Source organism: Theropithecus gelada, chromosome 9 (assembly GCF_003255815.1).
Source record: "Theropithecus gelada isolate Dixy chromosome 9, Tgel_1.0, whole genome shotgun sequence".
NCBI lineage: Eukaryota > Metazoa > Chordata > Mammalia > Primates > Cercopithecidae > Theropithecus > Theropithecus gelada.
The window spans coordinates 60,862,221-60,879,350 of NC_037677.1; the positions used below are offsets into that span (position 1 = coordinate 60,862,221).

At 39.9% G+C, this 17,130-nt stretch overlaps 1 protein-coding gene across 5 annotated transcripts in view; it reads left to right on the forward strand.

The window, feature by feature from the left end:
- The window catches only part of P4HA1 (prolyl 4-hydroxylase subunit alpha 1), an 87,381-nt gene that overhangs the window by 16,934 nt on the left and 53,317 nt on the right, over positions 1 to 17,130 (forward strand). For all 5 annotated transcript variants that reach the window (XM_025397525.1, XM_025397526.1, XM_025397528.1 and 2 more), the window contains 2 exons: positions 1,006 to 1,157; positions 4,185 to 4,322. In XM_025397525.1, the coding sequence (XP_025253310.1) occupies positions 1,006 to 1,157; positions 4,185 to 4,322 (290 nt within the window). The remainder of the gene's footprint in view (positions 1 to 1,005; positions 1,158 to 4,184; positions 4,323 to 17,130) is intronic.

A 17,130-nucleotide genomic window follows, 5' to 3' on the forward strand; every position in this document is an offset into this window, starting at 1 on the left:
TTTTTTTTTTTTTTTGAGACAGAGTCTTGCTCTGTTGCCCAGGCTGGAGTGCAGTGACATGATCTCGGCTCACTGCAACCTCCACCTTCCAGGTTCAAGTGATTCTCCTGCCTCAGCCTCCCGAGTAGCTGGGACTACAGGTGTGCGCCACCACGCCTGGGTAATTTTTGTATTTTTAGTAGAGACGGGGTTTTGCCATGTTGGCCAGGCTGGTCTCAAACTCCTGACCTCAGGTGATACGCCCACCTTGGCCTCCCAAAGTACTGGGATTACAGGTGTGAGCCACTGCACCCAGCCTGACTGATAATTTTAAAAGTATTGCTAATATCTTCTATCCTCCTCTAACCTCTTAGTCGACCCACCTGCTGCTGCAGTTTTCCAATTCTACTTATCCTTTACTCCCATGGTTCCACTGTAGAGATTATAGTGATAAGTATGGTTAGTGTTATTTAATTGATACAGTTTTTCTCAAATATGAATTTAATTGACTCATGTTCATAGTTAATCCTGACCTGAGAATTCCTGTCTTTTATTTAATGAGTAGCTGAAGCTGAGTGTTCAGTTTTTTTGTTTTAAGATATAGTTTCTAGAAACTGGATGTAAAGACTTAGTATAAGTTGATTTAAATGAACATGTAATTGAATTTGGATTGGGCTAATTTGTAGTTTGTAGTAATCAGTTATTTGGCCCTGGAACCTATGAGGAAATGAATTTTTAGACTTTTACTAGAGGGATTCGGTCACAACTTTTACTAAGACAGGGAGGTTCCATTTACTGTAACCATTTGGGAGAAACCAAATTAAAACAAAAAGTCCTATAGTTGTATTGATTCTGCCAAGAGGATCTTGCTTTTTAAAGAGACCTTATAATTTTACTTTAAAAAGAAACTATACGTATAGTTGAACTCAAAAACTTCTAGTCATTATTTTTTCTGAGCGTTTCACTAAATTGTGTTTTTCCCTATGAAATATACCTATTCTCAGTTTTTATGTTTTACATCTGTAGGTGGGCAGAGAAGTTAGATCGGCTAACTAGTACAGCGACAAAAGATCCAGAAGGATTTGTTGGTCATCCAGTAAATGCATTCAAATTAATGAAACGTCTGAATACTGAGTGGAGTGAGTTGGAGAATCTGGTCCTTAAGGATATGTCAGATGGTAAGTCTGAAGAGATTCCTGAGTAAGGCAATATTGCCACCATCTGTAGAAATAATAAAATTAGTGATAAATTCAGTTCCCAGGAAACCAAGTGTTCAGTGTTATAACTGGATTTTGCCTGGATGCATTTGGTTTGAATAGAGTTAATTTAGTCAAAATCCTGAATTCTTTGACTAAAAAAGAAGTAATTTCATTTGTTGTTGACTTTTGTTTTGAAATCTGCAAAAGTGAATAGATTATTTGGCATATAGCTTCATTTCTGAGGGTAATCATTTTTATTTTAGGATTACCTTCAAATTTTAAAAAAGTATGTATCTGCAATCAATTTTAAAAAATGTTGGGAGTGTTACTATAAAGAGAAATATTAGCTGTGTTCTATCTAGTATTTTGAAGTTTAGAAGTAGTTTGCTCAATGTAGACAATCAAACTGAGGCTGCAAACCGTAATAGTGAATAAGTGATACAATTGTAGTTGGAGTGTTGAAATGTTTTAGATACTTTAATAACAGACGTAGAAGACTAAATCTGGACTTCAGTAAGGAGGTAAAGGGATTATGCCCCACCCCCACCCCCCCCCAAAAAAAGAAAAAGAGATGGAAAGGAGCTGAGCTAGTTATGTAGACAAAATACTACAAGGGTATTTACCAGTGTTTGTAAGCAGTGACTATTATGCACAGGGGTCAGGAAGCCTTGAAACAAAAAATATGGCAAGTACTTGTGAATACTTCTTTACTGTGAGAGGGAAGTGTCCGTGATTATTTTCTGTACTATATAACACCTTGGGAACCTTTTTTTTTTTGTGGAGACAGGGTCTCACTGTTGCCCAGGCTGGAATACAGTGGCACAATCATGGTTCACTGCAGCTTTGAACTCCTGGGCTCAAGCAATCCTCCCACCTCAGCCTCCTCAGTAGCTGGCACTTCAGGCATAGACCACCACGCTGGGCCAATTAAAAAATTTTTCTTTCGTAGAAACAAGGTGTTGCTATGTTGCCTAGGCTGATCTCAAATTCTTGGCCTCATGTGAGCCTTCCACCTCAGCCTCGCACAGTGCTTGGGATTACACACGTGAGCCCTGGTTCCTGGCCCCTGAACACATTTTTTAAAGGAAATCCACATATTTATTCTCAAGTAATAAACTAAGTTGTTTTATAATGTGAACCTTGGGACTTTGTTGTTTTAATCTGTAGTAGTCATTTCTATAATGCTATAATGCTATATATTTTTAATTTTTCTTAGAATTTTGTTTGTAGCATAAGAAATATTATAGCCTTCTATAAAATTTGTAAAACTTGCTAGTGAAATTCCCTATAGAAATTGCGACTGAGAGTTGGTCATAAAACTAAAAATATTGTTGGAAACAGAGCAGGTCAAAACTCCCATGCTGATATAATAATGGAATTCCACCAATAAAAAGCCACTGCACGTCAGCCTGGGCAACATGGCAAGACTCTGTCTCTAAAAAGAGACAAAACAGCATAAAAATATGCTTGATATAAACTCTAGCCCTCTTCTAGTTATTTATTCATTTGTACATTTTCATTTACATAAAAATGCCAGGTCTCAGCCAGGCACGGTGGCTCAGGCCTGTAATCCTAGTAGTTGGGGAGGCTGAGGCTGGCACATCACTTGAGGTCGGGAATTCGAGAGCAGCTCAGCCAACATGGTGAAACCCCGTCTCTACTGAAAATGTAAAAGTTAGCCGGGCATGGTGGTGGGCACCTTTAATCCCAGCTACTTGGGAGGCTGAGGCAGGAGAATCGCTTGAACCCGGGAGTCAGAAGTTGCCGTGAGCCGAGATTGTGCCACTGCACTCCAGCCTGGGTGACAGAGCAAGACTGCATCTCAAAAAAAAAAAAAAAAAAAAAAGCACCTGGTGTCTTGCTGTTCAAAATACTTAGTCAGCTGGACACAGTTGCTCACACCTGTAATCCCAGCACTTTGGGAGGCCAAGGCAGGTGGATCGTTTGAGGCCAGGAGTTGGAGACCAGCCTGGGCAACATGGTGAAACCTCATCTCTACTAAAAATACAAAAATTAACCGGGTGTGGTGGCACATGCCTGTAATCCCAGCTCCTTGGGAGGCTGAGGCATGATAATTGCTTAAACCTGGGAGGTGGAGGTTGCAGTGAGCTGAGATCGTGCCACTGCACTCCAGCCTGGATGACAGAGTGAGACTCTGTCTCACAAAAAAACCATAGAGTTGATTATAAGTTAATCAGTACGAGAGGGAAGTCTCATATCTAATTTTTATTCACAAGTAATGATACTTATATTAAAATTTTAAACTACTTTTTTTATTTCTTAAGGAGTGTTTAGCATCCATTCTCCTTGGGGTTATATAGTTATCAGTAATTGGTTTGTTAGTTTGATTTTTGCTATACTTTATGTAAATCCTCTTTAAGATTAGCTTTATATATTGTAAATTTTGGTGGATCAACACCATGTTTAATAATTAAACTGATCTAAATATATTTTAGTAAACTAGCTTAGCTATTGATCTTAAATATATAATTAATATCTCTTCCTTGTCCTTGAAGAATTCCACCAAACTTTATATATTTCCATATTTATATAATGTGTAATACATGGAAGAAGAAAACAACTTTAAGAGCACACATTTTACTTACCATCTGTTATCTGGAAATATGATTGTCAATGAATGTTATTTTCAGACCCATAAATGTGTTCATTTCCCAAACTTAGTGGATGCACTTTTGTTTTCTTGCTATGTTATATAACTAAAAACTCATAACTATTATGTTAGGTGATCTTTACCTGGTAATACAGATATAATTTATATAACAGCGTTACAGTTCTTAAACAATACTAGGCTTTTGGAAGATTAAACAAGTTAGAAGTATGCCAAGTCTCATTCAGTGTATTTAAGTTTTTCTTGTTGAGTATGTAGAACTTTTCATGGTATGGTAGAAAATAATAAAATAGATTTTGAACAGTCCTTATTAAGTCTCTTTATGGGAAGTTAATGAGGTTTTACAGTCTTTTTTTCTTTTATTTATCTATTTCAAGGCTTTATCTCTAACCTAACCATTCAGAGACAGTACTTTCCTAATGATGAAGATCAGGTTGGGGCAGCCAAAGCTCTGTTACGTCTCCAGGATACCTACAATTTGGATACAGATACCATCTCAAAGGGTAATCTTCCAGGTAAGATCATTCTTCCATTCTATAAAATACCATAACCTAGCTTCTTTGTTGAGTCCATTAAGACAATGTTAGTATAAAAAAGACTTCTGCATTTTAAGATTTTAAGTTGTAGTTTGTTTCATAGCCTTTGAAGACTAAAGAATCACCTTCCCTTTCTCTTAGGGCTTAATAGTTATAGGTAGGCTTCTAGCTTGTTACTCTGAAAACTTAGTATTGATAGAGGCTAACTTGAGTAGGCAATTTTAGTGTGTAAAGAAAAGAAACTATCATTTTACCAAATGTTTTTATTCAGAGCACCTAATGCTATTCTTCGTAAGCTTTGTATGTAAACCTATAAGGGAATTGATAGTCAAAGTTTATATGTTAAATAATTAAAAGCCAAGATGTTTTGGGTATCCACATATGTTTAAAGTGTTCCATAGTGTGGAACATCCTACTTTCTTACCTATTTTTTGGCAAAGTCCTCTTTTTAAGTTACAGTTACTTTCATGATAATTTACTTCTGCCACCCCTCACTTTTTCAAAGTTTGTGACTTATTAACACTACTATCTCCTGTCATTGTCAGCTGCAGAAATAAAATATGTTGTCTCTGTCTTCATACTGTAATTGATTTTTTTTTCTTTTTTTTTTTTTTAAAAGACGGAGTCTCGCTCTGTCGCCCAGGTTGGAGTGCAGTGGCCGCATCTCAGCTCACTGCAAGCTCCGCCTCCCGGGTTTACACCATTCTCCAGCCTCAGCCTCCCGAGTAGCTGGGACTACAGACGCCCGCCACCACGCCCGGCTAGTTTTTTGTATTTTTTAGTAGAGATGGGGTTTCACCGTGTTAGCCAGGATGGTCTCGATCTCCTGACCTCGTGATCCGCCCTTCTCGGCCTCCCAAAGTACTGGGATTACAGGCTTGAGCCACCGCGCCCAGCTGTAATTGATTTTCTCAGCAAGAAAAATCAGTGTATCAAAGTATTTTCTTGCTCATCTCCCTTTATTTGAGATGAAGGTATCTGTTGGTAAAAACTAAACATGTTATAATAGTAAATAAAATTTATGTTAAACTGGAATATAATTCCATTAATTTGAACTTCCAAAAATGTACAAATTTGCAAATTTTATTTTCAGTTTCTACTAATATTATACATTATAACACTTTTGATAAGATTATGACCTTATTTTTAAAATTGGCTTCAGGTTTAAAACACATTTAATAGATATTAAATAATATGTGCCAGCTATTTATGTTAGGTACTGAGGACACGTAATGAATAAGACATACACTACCCTTGCCATTAGGGTATTTAACATTCTTACAGTATAGTAAGATGAGAGAAATTCAGGATACCACCATGTGAGCACGTCAAAAGAAACCTGTTGGTGAACCTCATAAGAGATGTAAAGGGGCCGGGCGCGGTGGCTCAAGCCTGTAATCCCAGCACTTTGGGAGGCCGAGACGGGCGGATCACGAGGTCAGGAGATCGAGACCATCCTGGCTAATACGGTGAAACCCCGTCTGTACTAAAAATACAAAAAAACTAGCCGGGCGAGGTGGCGGGCGCCTGTAGTCCCAGCTACTCGGGAGGCTGAGGCAGGAGAATGGCGTAAACCCGGGAAGCGGAGCTTGCAGTGAGCTCAGATCCGGCCACTGCATTCCAGCCTGGGTGACAGAGCGAGACTCCGTCTCAAAAAAAAAAAAAAAAAAAGAGAGATGTAAAGGAAGAATTCCTGGAAAATATGACGTTAAAAAAATTGAGATCCGGCTGGGCACAGTGGCTCAAGCCTGTAATCCCAGCACTTTGGGAGGCCGAGATGGGCGGATCACGAGGTCTGGAGATCGAGACCATCCTGGCTAACACGGTGAAACCCTGTCTCTACTGAAAAATACAAAAAACTAGCCGGGCGTGGTGGCGGGTGCCTGTAGTCCCAGCTACTCGGGAGGCTGAGGCAGGAGAATGGCGTAAACCCGGGAGGCGGAGCTTGCAGTGAGCTGAGATCCGGCCACTGCACTCCAGCCTGGGTGACAGAGCGAGACTCCATCTCAAAAAAAAAAAAAAAAAATTGAGATCCAATGGATAAGGAATTAGCCAGAAAAATGGGGGAGAGGGAGAGAGGAATGGGTAATGGGTGTGAGAGAAGTGTTCCAGACAGAGGGAACATGTAGAAAGGTCAAAAGGAGAGAGCATATCATATTCAGATAACTAACATGTAGTTTGTATGGCTTAATGTAGAGTGCAAGAGGTGAATGCACCAGGTGGATATGGGGGTTTGGCTTTGTGAGAGTAGTGAGAGCTGAGACTAGAGAGGTAAGCAGAAGCCATCTCTTGGAGAGCTTTGTAAGCCATGTGGAAGAGATTGAACTGTCCTGAGTGCAGTGCGGAGCTATTAAAAAGTTTGTAAAGGGAATTTATGATTTTTCCTTTTAGAAATACCATTCTGGCTGCCGAATGGAGATTGGGTTGGGGCCAAGGGACAAAGAACCAGGGAGGAGGCTGTTGCAAATATTTAAGTAAGAGGTGATAGTGGATAGATTATCAAGCTACTTATTGGAGTAGAATAGTAGAATTTGATGATGTACTTGATTGGAATTTCTGGCTTCATCAACTGGATAGGTTCCATTTAACAAAATAGGGCTGGCATGGTGGCTCATGCCTATATTCCCAGCACTTTAGGAGGCTAAGGTGGAAAGGATCCCTTGAGGCTAGGAGTTCAAGACCAGCCTGGGCAGCATAGCAACTCCCTGACTCTACAAAAAAATGAAAACTTCGCTGGGTGTGGTGGTGCTTGCTTGTAGTCCTAGCTATTTGGGAGGCTGAGGTGGGACGTACTCACACTGCTATAAAGAAATAGCCAAGACTAGGTAATTTATTTTAAAAAAGAGGTTTAATTGACTCACAGTTCCATATAGCTAGGGATGTCTTAGGAAACAATCATGGTGGAAAGCACTTCTTCACAGGGTGGCAGGAGAGAGAATGAATGCCAGCAGGGGAAATGCCAGGTGCTTATAAAACCATCCTATCTCATGAGAACTCACTATCACAAGAACAGCATGGGGGAACTGCCCCCATGATTCAGTTATCTCTTCCTTGTCCCGCCCTTGATAGGTGGGGATTATTACAATTCAAGGTGATATTTGAGTGTGAACACAGAGCCAAACCATATCACGGGAGGATCACTTGAGCCCAGGAGTCAAGGCTGGAGTGAGCCGTGATCACGCCACTGCACTGCAACCTGGGCAACAGAGTGAGACCCCCATTTCAAAAAACAAAAAGCAAAAAAGAAAACATCCCACCTCAGCCTCCCAAATGTGTGGTAGTGGGTAATAAACGTTATTTAGATTACTCTATGTGTTTTGTTTAAAACATGATTATATTCTCATCAAAATGGTCTTGAATATTATTTAACCCTGATTTCACTGTATTTAGTCTTAGGGGCAATATTCATTCTTTCTCAGCTACTTTTTATCTCCTTGTTAACTTTTTTCCCTCTTTTATCACAGTTTTGGGCTAGTTCTTACTGACTTTTCATGCAAATTACTTATAAGTAAAATGATTGAAATTTCTTAATCACATTATATCCTATAAGTGGTAAAAATAATAGCATGAATGCTAGCATAAGAGTTTTTAGGCTCCCCCAACCCAGATTATTTTCTATTGTTAATAGTCAAATATCACAGATGTGTTCAAAGGCTTCTTGTGCACCTTCCCTTCTTTAGAACTGATGACTGTTCTGAACTTGGTGTGTATCCTGTCATCTTTTTATAAACGATCACATATATTGTCCATTGTATTGTTTTTAAATTTTACGTGAATAGTGCATCACACCCTATGTATCTTTCTACAACCTTTTTTTAACCTAATATGTTTAGTAAATTTATCTATGTTGATCACATTCATCTTACTGCTTATGTGGTATTGTATAACATTATTCATTCTTCTGCGGATGGATGTACATTTATATTTTATCTAATTTTTTGCTTTATCAAATGAGGTTTGATACATCCTTGTTGATTTTTTTGTGACCATGTAGTCATGTGCAAGAGTTTCTCTTAGGGCATAAGAAATCAGGGTATTTGGTTTTTCATCGTGCTTACCAGATGTGGCCAGATTGTTTTCCAGAGCGTGTATTTATACTCTCACCAGCATTGTATGAGAGTTCCCATTTCTTCATATCCTTGCCAGCTCTTGGTTTTGTCAGACTTTAAAAATTTTAGCAATTTGGGTGTGAAATGGTGGGGGAGAGGGAGGAAGTATGGCATGTATTTTAAATTTTCTTCAAACAAAAAGGTCAGAGAAATGCTTAGTGGATTTATATTGATGCCACATCACTGCTTGATTAGTTTCATCTGTTTCTTTTGCCGCTTTGGGCCTACCTGTTGAAATGCTTTGTTGATATTTTTATATAAAATCTGATAGGTTATATACATTTCGACATCAGTGTTGTCCTTACAGTTCTTAAGGACTTCCTTTAGTTTTCAGACTATTTGTTCCCAACCCTGATTTGTTGAATAGATCCGTATCTGCCAAAGATATCATGCTTTTTTTTAAAGCTGTGTTTTTTTTTTAGGGGGTGGGGGTCAGTAATAGAAAATGTCTTACATATAAAATTCAATTTGCTTCATGTGGAAGTTGAATGTTCACCCTTCTGGTCACTTGCATCACTGTCTTGGTAAGTTAATAAGGTAACTGCAGCAAGCAGCAGATTTTCCAGACATCTCTGGAGCTCACTCAGCTATGAGTGTACCACACTGCCTCAGAGGTGGGACATTAACTTCTAAGTATGTGCATTTTAAACATAGTTCTCCCTTACAAATTAAGTTTTGATCCATTGAGTGTTCTTGTGAAGTGCAAGAATTTTTGAATTACACGTCTCTCTCAGTTTAACGGATGAACCATAAAAATGTATTTCTTTTTCTTTTTTTCTCTTTTTTTGACATGGAGTCTCACTCTTACCCATGCTGGAGTGCAGTGGTGCAACTCGGCTCACTGCAACCTCTGCCTCCTGGGTTCAAGTGATTCTCCTGCCTCAGCCTCCCAAGTAGCTGGGATTACAGGTGCCTACCACCATGCCTGGCTAATTTTTGTATTTTTAGTAGAGATGAGGTTTCACCATGTCAGCCAGGCTGGTTTCCAGCTCTTGACCTCAAGTGATCCATCCACCTCAGCCTCCGGAAGTGCTAGAATTACAGGCATGAGCCACTACGTCTGGCTAAAAATGTATTTCTAAGTAATGTTTTTCCTATAGTGCCTGTGATATTATAGTTTCCTTTTTCTTTCTTTTCTTTCCTTTTCTTTATTTTTTTAATTTTTTTTGCGACAGGATCTCACTCTGCTATTGCCCAGGCTGGAGTGCAGTGGCACAATCACAGCTCACTATAGCCACAACCTCCCAAGCTAAGGTGATCCTCCTACCTCAGTCTCCCGGGTAGCCGGGACTACAGGCACGTGCCACCACAAGCAGCTAATTTTTGTATTTTTTGTAGAGACAGGGTTTTGCCATGTTGCCCAGGCTGGTTTCGACCTCCTGAGCTCAAGCAATCCACCCCCCTCAGCCTCCCAAAGTGGTGGGGTTACAGGCAAGAGCCACTGTACCTGGCCTGATATTATAGTTTCTACTGTGACAATAAATTAAAGGACTGTTTTTAGTGTTACTTTCAGTTTGGTTTATTATATTCAATTTGGTATGTTCGTGTCTGTCATCCCTGCCTCTTCCTTTGAACTAAAGGAATTTACAACTTGTTTCTCATCAAATTCAGTTTGCTTTTTTTTTTTTTTTTTTTTTGAGACGGAGTCTTGCTCTGTCGCCCAGGCTGGGGTGCAGTGGCACAATCTCGGCTCACTGCAAGCTCTGCCTCCCAGGTTCACGCCATTCTCCTGCCTCAGCCTCCCATGTAGCTGGGACTACAGGCGCCCACCACCATGCCCGGCTAATTTTTTTTGTATTTTTAGTAGAGACGGGGTTTCACCATGTTAGCCAGGATGGTCTCGATCCCCTGACCTCGTGATCCGCCTGCCTTGGCCTCCCAAAGTGCTGAGATTACAGGCGTGAGCCACCGTGCCCGGCCCAGTTTGCTTTTTATATGAAGCTTTTTACAGTCTCTTTCTGCCCATACCACTTTCCTTATTTCATTTTCTTCTTTGTTTTCTTGCCTATTTACTTCTTATTCTCATGTTCTCTACTTTGGAAACAGTCTTCCTTTTCAAATACTGCATTACTTTTCATTTATTTTAAAAATCAGATTCCCAGGCAGTCTGCCTTTAATATTGTTAATACAGCAGTAGGTAAGACAAGCAGAAATACTTTACCAAAGCAGAATAGCTAAAGATATTCTACTATCTCTGCCATGCTTGTTCAAATAATGTTACCAGAATATCCGGTTATGTAAAAAAATATTACTGGTGTTATCTACATGGATTAATGGCATACTGTTATCTCATGTGTTTTGCATGTCCCTAAGAGAAACATTTATAATTGCTGCATTATGAGCTTATCTTCTCAGTTTACTGGTTCTTGTAACTGAAAAAATAATAGCATTGTCAAAATTTAATATGCGTCTTTCGTTTCTGGAACTAAGTCATGTTAAACTATTAAGAAGTTACTTTCTTAGCATCTGCTATTATTGGAATGTGTCCCTCCAAAATTTAGATGGTGAAATTTAATGGCCAGTGTGATAGTATTAAGAGGTGGGGCCTACAGGAATGGGATTTAAGGCCCTTATGAAAGCAGCTTTATGCAACCCCTAGCTCTCTTGCCCTTCCACCTTCACCATGTGAGGACATAGCATTCTTTCCCTCTGGAGGGTGCAGCAACAAGGTGCCATCTTGGAAGAGGACAGCAGCCCTCACTAGACAATTGAACTGGCTGGTGCCTTGGATCTTGGACTACCCAGCCTCTAGAACTGTGTGAAATAAAATTTTTTTTTTTTTTTATAAATTATCCAGTCCTCTGTTACTTTGTTATGGGAGCACAAATGCACTAAGATAGTATCCTTTCCTAGAGTGGAAGGCAGGATAGAGACTTATTTAAGGGAAAAACATCAAAATGTGGGTCTTCATTTTAGGAGTATACTGATAATGAGTTACTGTCTGTAAGTGACTAATGGGGGGCCAGAAAAAAATGCAAATGGAGGTGATTGATTTGAATATTTGATTATATTGGGTCATGTGATCCTCCAGTGCCTACACCTCCAAGCTTGGACTCTGTTTGATACTGGAATTCAACAGCTCATTGTCAGACGAGGGCATGCTTTTCTGTAGTTTACAAATGTCTGATCATTAACGAAACGTGCCCATAACTTTACTTCCTTTTGATTTATTTCTCATGATTCCTTTTCTGTTAGCATCTTTTTAAAAACATATGTGACCACCACTGGGTAGGTTATAGCTAAGTCTGGTTCTGGTCATTTTAGTGACTCTTTGAAGTGTATTCAATCAAAATTTATTAAAGAAGCCACCAATGTGTTTGTTTCTCTACCAGTTTTCTTTGTGATGTTATCAGACACTTAAAAAATGTATACAGTTTTATCTGTTTTATCAGAGAAAATGTAGGCTAGTCTGTCTTTGACCAGTAGTTTTTAAAAACTACTCTTCTGGAATCATGACTACTAGTATAATATTGCCTTAGTCTCAGAACTGTATATTCTGAGAGAAATGTTTTTGGATAAGTAGTATTTTCTTGTCTAGGCTTGTTATTTTTTCACATACCTGTCATTTTTTTTTTGATAGTGTCAGGGAACTATGTGATTTTCTGTATAATAACATAAAAAGAGCCCTGTAGGACATGACTTTCTCCTTTTTTCATTATTTATAGAACTTCTTTTATTTTGGAAAATATCAAATATCACACACAAAAAATAAAGGTAATAACATAATGAACCTATGCCATCACCAAGCTCCAGACGTTTTAAACATTTTGTCATTCTTGGTTTATCTACTCCTTCCACCGTTTCTTTTTGTTTTTGTTGGAGTATTTTAAGAGCAAATCCTAGACATCATGTCATTTTGTCCATAATTCAACACGCATATCTAACTGATCATGTCTTTATTAAAAAATTTTTTTTCGAGGCAAGATTTCACTCTGTCACCCAGGCTGGAGTGCATTGGCATGATCATAGCTCACTGCAGCCTTGGACTTTTGGACTCAAGCCATTCTGCTGCCTTAGCCTCCTGAACAGCTGGGACTACAGGTGCATGCCACCACACCTGGCTAATTTTTAAATTTTTTGTAGAGATGGGCTCTTGCTATGTTGCCCAGTCTGGTCTTGAACTCCTGGCCTCAAGTAGGTCTTTGTAATTTATTTTTAATTTTTTTTAGAGACAGGGTCTCACTTTATTGCTCAGGCAGTAGTACCATCATGGCTCACTGCAGCCTTGAACTCTTGGGCTCAGGTGATCCTCCTGCCTTAGCCTCCCAAGTAGCTGCCTCCCAAGTAGCTGCGCCCAGCTGGTCTTTTTAAAAAAGTAACATAACCACTTACTGTCACCCTGCTTAACAAATTGACAATATTTCCTTAATATAATTTAATACCCAGTCAATATTGTTTCTCTGGTGATCTCAAAGTTGTCTTTTTACAGTTGTATTTTTTTTATTATGTCTATTAAGTCCCTTTTATCCCCTTTTCTCTTTTTTCTTTCTCTCTATGACATTGGTTAGCTGAGGAAGCCTAGTCATATGTTACGTGGAATATTCCACATTCTGGAGTTGACTGCTTGGTGGTTAACATGTTCCTTAATGCCTATGTTTCCTACACATTGGTTAGAACTTGAGGCTCGATTAGATTCAAGTTAAATTTTAAAATTAACTCCATAGGTGGTGCTATGAACTTTCTGTTGAACTGCATGAACCAACACCTAATGTCCTGTCCCACTTTTTATGATGCTGATTGATAAGTGGAGTTCAGGTGATGAGAGCCTGATCCCTCCATATAAAGTTCTCCTTAAGTTTTATCTGCTGGTTTTGGCAGCCTTTGATGATCATTGCCTAGAACCACTATTTCATTAGGGTTTACAAAATGGTGATTTTTTTCATTCCATTATTCCTTTTACTTTTATTAACTGGAAGTCTATAAACAGGAACGTTCCTTCATGAACCTTTTGGTTACCCTGAACTGTATATAGGAAAGGCAGGATAAGTCTATAATTAGTCTTCTTTATCAGTTTTCTGAGTAATGAGTTAGTGTCCTAACCATTTTTAGTAGTGATATATAATTTTCACGACATACCATGAACTCATGGATTTTATTTTATTTTTTTGTATTTCAGCCTATTCAGTATTACTTTGATCTCAGATTATCCCATTTTAGGCCAGTGGAGAGCATCTTTAGATAGGCTTGTTTCTTTGAATTGACTATGTTATTAATCTTTGATAGAGAGGAAACTTCCTTGCTTTCTAGCACAGTTTTTTTCCAGGTTTCTTTTCTACTCCAGAGTAGCAACCAGGCATTTCTTTTATGAGCCTTGGTCCTTCCCCCGCCACCGCCCCTTAAGAGATAGGGTTTTGCCATGTTGCTCAGGCTGGAGTATAGTGGCTCTTCATAGATGTGATCGTGGTGCACTGCAGCCTGGGACTCCTGGGCTCAAGTGATCTTTGTGCTTCAGCCTCCTGAGCAGCTAGGACTACAGGTGTGCCACCCCTTGCCTGGCAAGGCTTGATTCCTTTGAACAGGGATGACATTTAAGCTGCAGAGTCTAGCTAGGTTCTAGGGGTGATTATTGCTATCAAGTTTGTTATAAACAGAGACAGGAAATATGAAGTTTATATTGTTTAATTCAAATTGAAAACCACAGGGTTTATATTTCTATTTCTTTTGAAAATTTGATTCCTAAGGATATTAATATGATTATTATTTTATTCATACCATTAACTCATACTATTTTAGTCATACTATTAATAACATTAAGACTACTGAATACAGTTTTTTTGCACTTTATATCCTTAAAATACATGACTCTAGATATGATCAGTCAAAATCTTGTTTTAAATTCATTTCTCTTTGTGGCTATGCCCTTAAAATGTTACACAGTTGGGTTCATTTATTTCATTTCCTCAGATTTTTAGGGATTGCCCTCGTTTTTTCTTTTGATTCATTGTTTTCATTTGTTTGCTTGTTTTAGAAACAATATCTTGCTCTATTGCCCAGCCTGGAGTGCAGAGGCATGATTGTAGCTCAGTGCAGCCTTGAACTCCTGGGCTCAAGGGATCCTTCTGCCACAGCCTCCCAAAAAGCTAGACCTACAGGCATGCATGTACCACCATACCTGGCTAATTTTTAAATTTTTTAAATTTAAAAAATTTTTTAATTTTATTTTTTATTTTATTACTATTTTTTTGAGATGGAGTCTTGCTCTGTCGCCCAGGCTGGAGTGCAGTGGTGTGATCTCGGCTCACTGCAAGCTCCGCCTCCCGGGTTCACGCCTGCCTCAGCCTCCAGAGTAGCTGGGACTACAGGCACCCGCCACCGTGCCCAGCTAATTTTTTGTATTTTTAGTAGAGACGGGGTTTCACCGTGTTAGCGGTCTTGATCTCCTGACCTCGTGATCCGCCCACCTTGGCCTCCCAAAGTGCTGGGATTACAGGTGTGAGTCATAGCGCCCAGGCTTTCTTTTCTTTTCTTTCCTTTTTTTTTTTTTTTTAAATGAAGACATTGTCTCATTCTTTTGCCCAGGCTTGTCTTGAACTCCCTGGCTCAAGAGATCGTCCTGCCTTGGCCTCCCAAAGTGTCGGGATTATAGGCTGTAGCCGCCGTGCCCAGCCAATTTATTGTTTTAAATTATGTGAAACTTTTAAATTCTTTGACAGTCCAAACTAGACTAGTAAGATACATTAACAGAAATCTCACTCTCGGCCAGGCGCGGTGGCTCAAGCCTGTAATCCCAGCACTTTGGGAGGCCGAGACGGGCAGATCACGAGGTCAGGAGATCGAGACCATCCTGGCTAACACGGTGAAACCCTGTCTCTACTAAAAAATACAAAAAAAAAAAACTAGCCGGGCGTGGTGGCGGGCGCCTGTAGTCCCAGCTACTTGGGAGGCTGAGGCAGGAGAATGGCATAAACCCCGGAGGCGGAGCTTGCAGTGAGCTGAGATCCGGCCACTGCACTCCAGCCTGGGCGACAGAGCAAGACTCCGTCTAAAAAAAAAAAAAAAAACCACACAGAAATCTCACTTTCATTCCTGTACTTTTCAACCTATTCCCTTCTTTTTTCTATGTGACCATTTTGTTAGTTTTACTATTTCCAGTTTTTTAAAATATAAGCAAATGTATGTCTACTTCTATGTTCTGTCAACATAAACAAAAGATAGCATACTGGCCAGGTGTAGTGGCTCACACCTGTAATCCCAGCACTTTGGGAGGTCAAGGTGGGTGGATCACCTGAGGTTAGGAGTTTGAGACCAGCCTGGCCGATATAGTGAAACGTCATCTCTACTAAAAATACAAAAATTACCTGAGCATGGCGGTGGGCGCTTGTAATCCCAGCTACTCGGGAGACTGAGGCAGGAGAATTGCTTGAACCCAGCGGGGGCACGGAGGTTGCAGTGAGCCATTGCACCGCTGCACTTTCAGCCTGGGCAACAGAGTGAGACTCTGTCTCAAAAAAAAAAAAAAAAAAAGCATACTGTAAATACTGTTATGTACTTTGGTGCTTTAATTTATTGATATTGATATGCCCCAGTCATTACTTCATATCATGTATAGAAATCCTCATTTCTTTTTATAGCTACATGTTATTGCTCTATTTTGTGGAGTTTCTACAGTTTTTATTTTACTTATTGTCAGTAAAGGATGATTTATTGGGAAACTTATAGATGGAAGCATGGTCTTGGGCAGCAGCAAGACAGGTAGATCTCTGCACCATTAGTCCCCAGACCCATGACTTAAATGCCATAGGGAAAGGGTGTACATGCTCTATAGGGACAAAGGTAAGCTCCAGAACAGGCAAGAATGCTATGTGTGTCATATCCTGTAATTTTTGTGATAACATCAAGGTTGCTTTGCTCTAAAGGCAGGATTTATAGTGAGTACATGTTCTTACACTAAGGACAGCAAGTAAAGTAGAAATCAGCAGGCATTTGTGGGACTGAGGTTAATCAAAAGTAAACATGGTAGATTAGCATGCAAGATGGAGTCACTGTTGTCTTCACACCTGTCAGTTTCTACTTTATTCATCCTATTTCTTTTTTTTCTTTTTTTTTTGAGACGGAGTCTTGCTCTGTCGCCCAGGCTGGAGTGCAGTGGCCAGATGTCAGCTCACTGCAAGCTCCGCCTCCCGGGTTTATGCCATTCTCCTGCCTCAGCCTCCCGAGTAGCTGGGACTACAGGCGCCTGCCACTTTGCCCGGCTAGTTTTTTTGTATTTTTTGTAGAGACGGGGTTTCACCGTGTTAGCCAGGATGGTCTCGATCTCCTGACCTCGTGATCCGCCCGTCTCGGCCTCCCAAAGTGCTGGGATTACAGGCTTGAGCCACCGCACCCGGCCGTATTCATCCTATTTCTTAATAACCATCTAAAGATTGCCACCATGCTGCAGCACGTCCCGTGACCATCCCCTTTCTTTTTTCCCTTAGTTTCACCCCATCAACGTTGTCTTTATTCACCTGTTTTTTTTTTTTCCCTAGACGGAGTCTCGCTCTGTTGTCCAGACTGGAGTGCAGTGGTGCAATCTTGGCCCACTGCAACTTCTGCCTCCCGGGTTCAAGCAATTCTCATGCCTCAGCCTCCCCAGTAGTTGGGATTACAGGCGTGCGCTACCATGCCTGGCTAATTTTTTGTATTTTCAGTAAAGATGGCCTTTTGCCATGTTGCCGAGGCTGGTCTCGAACTCCTGA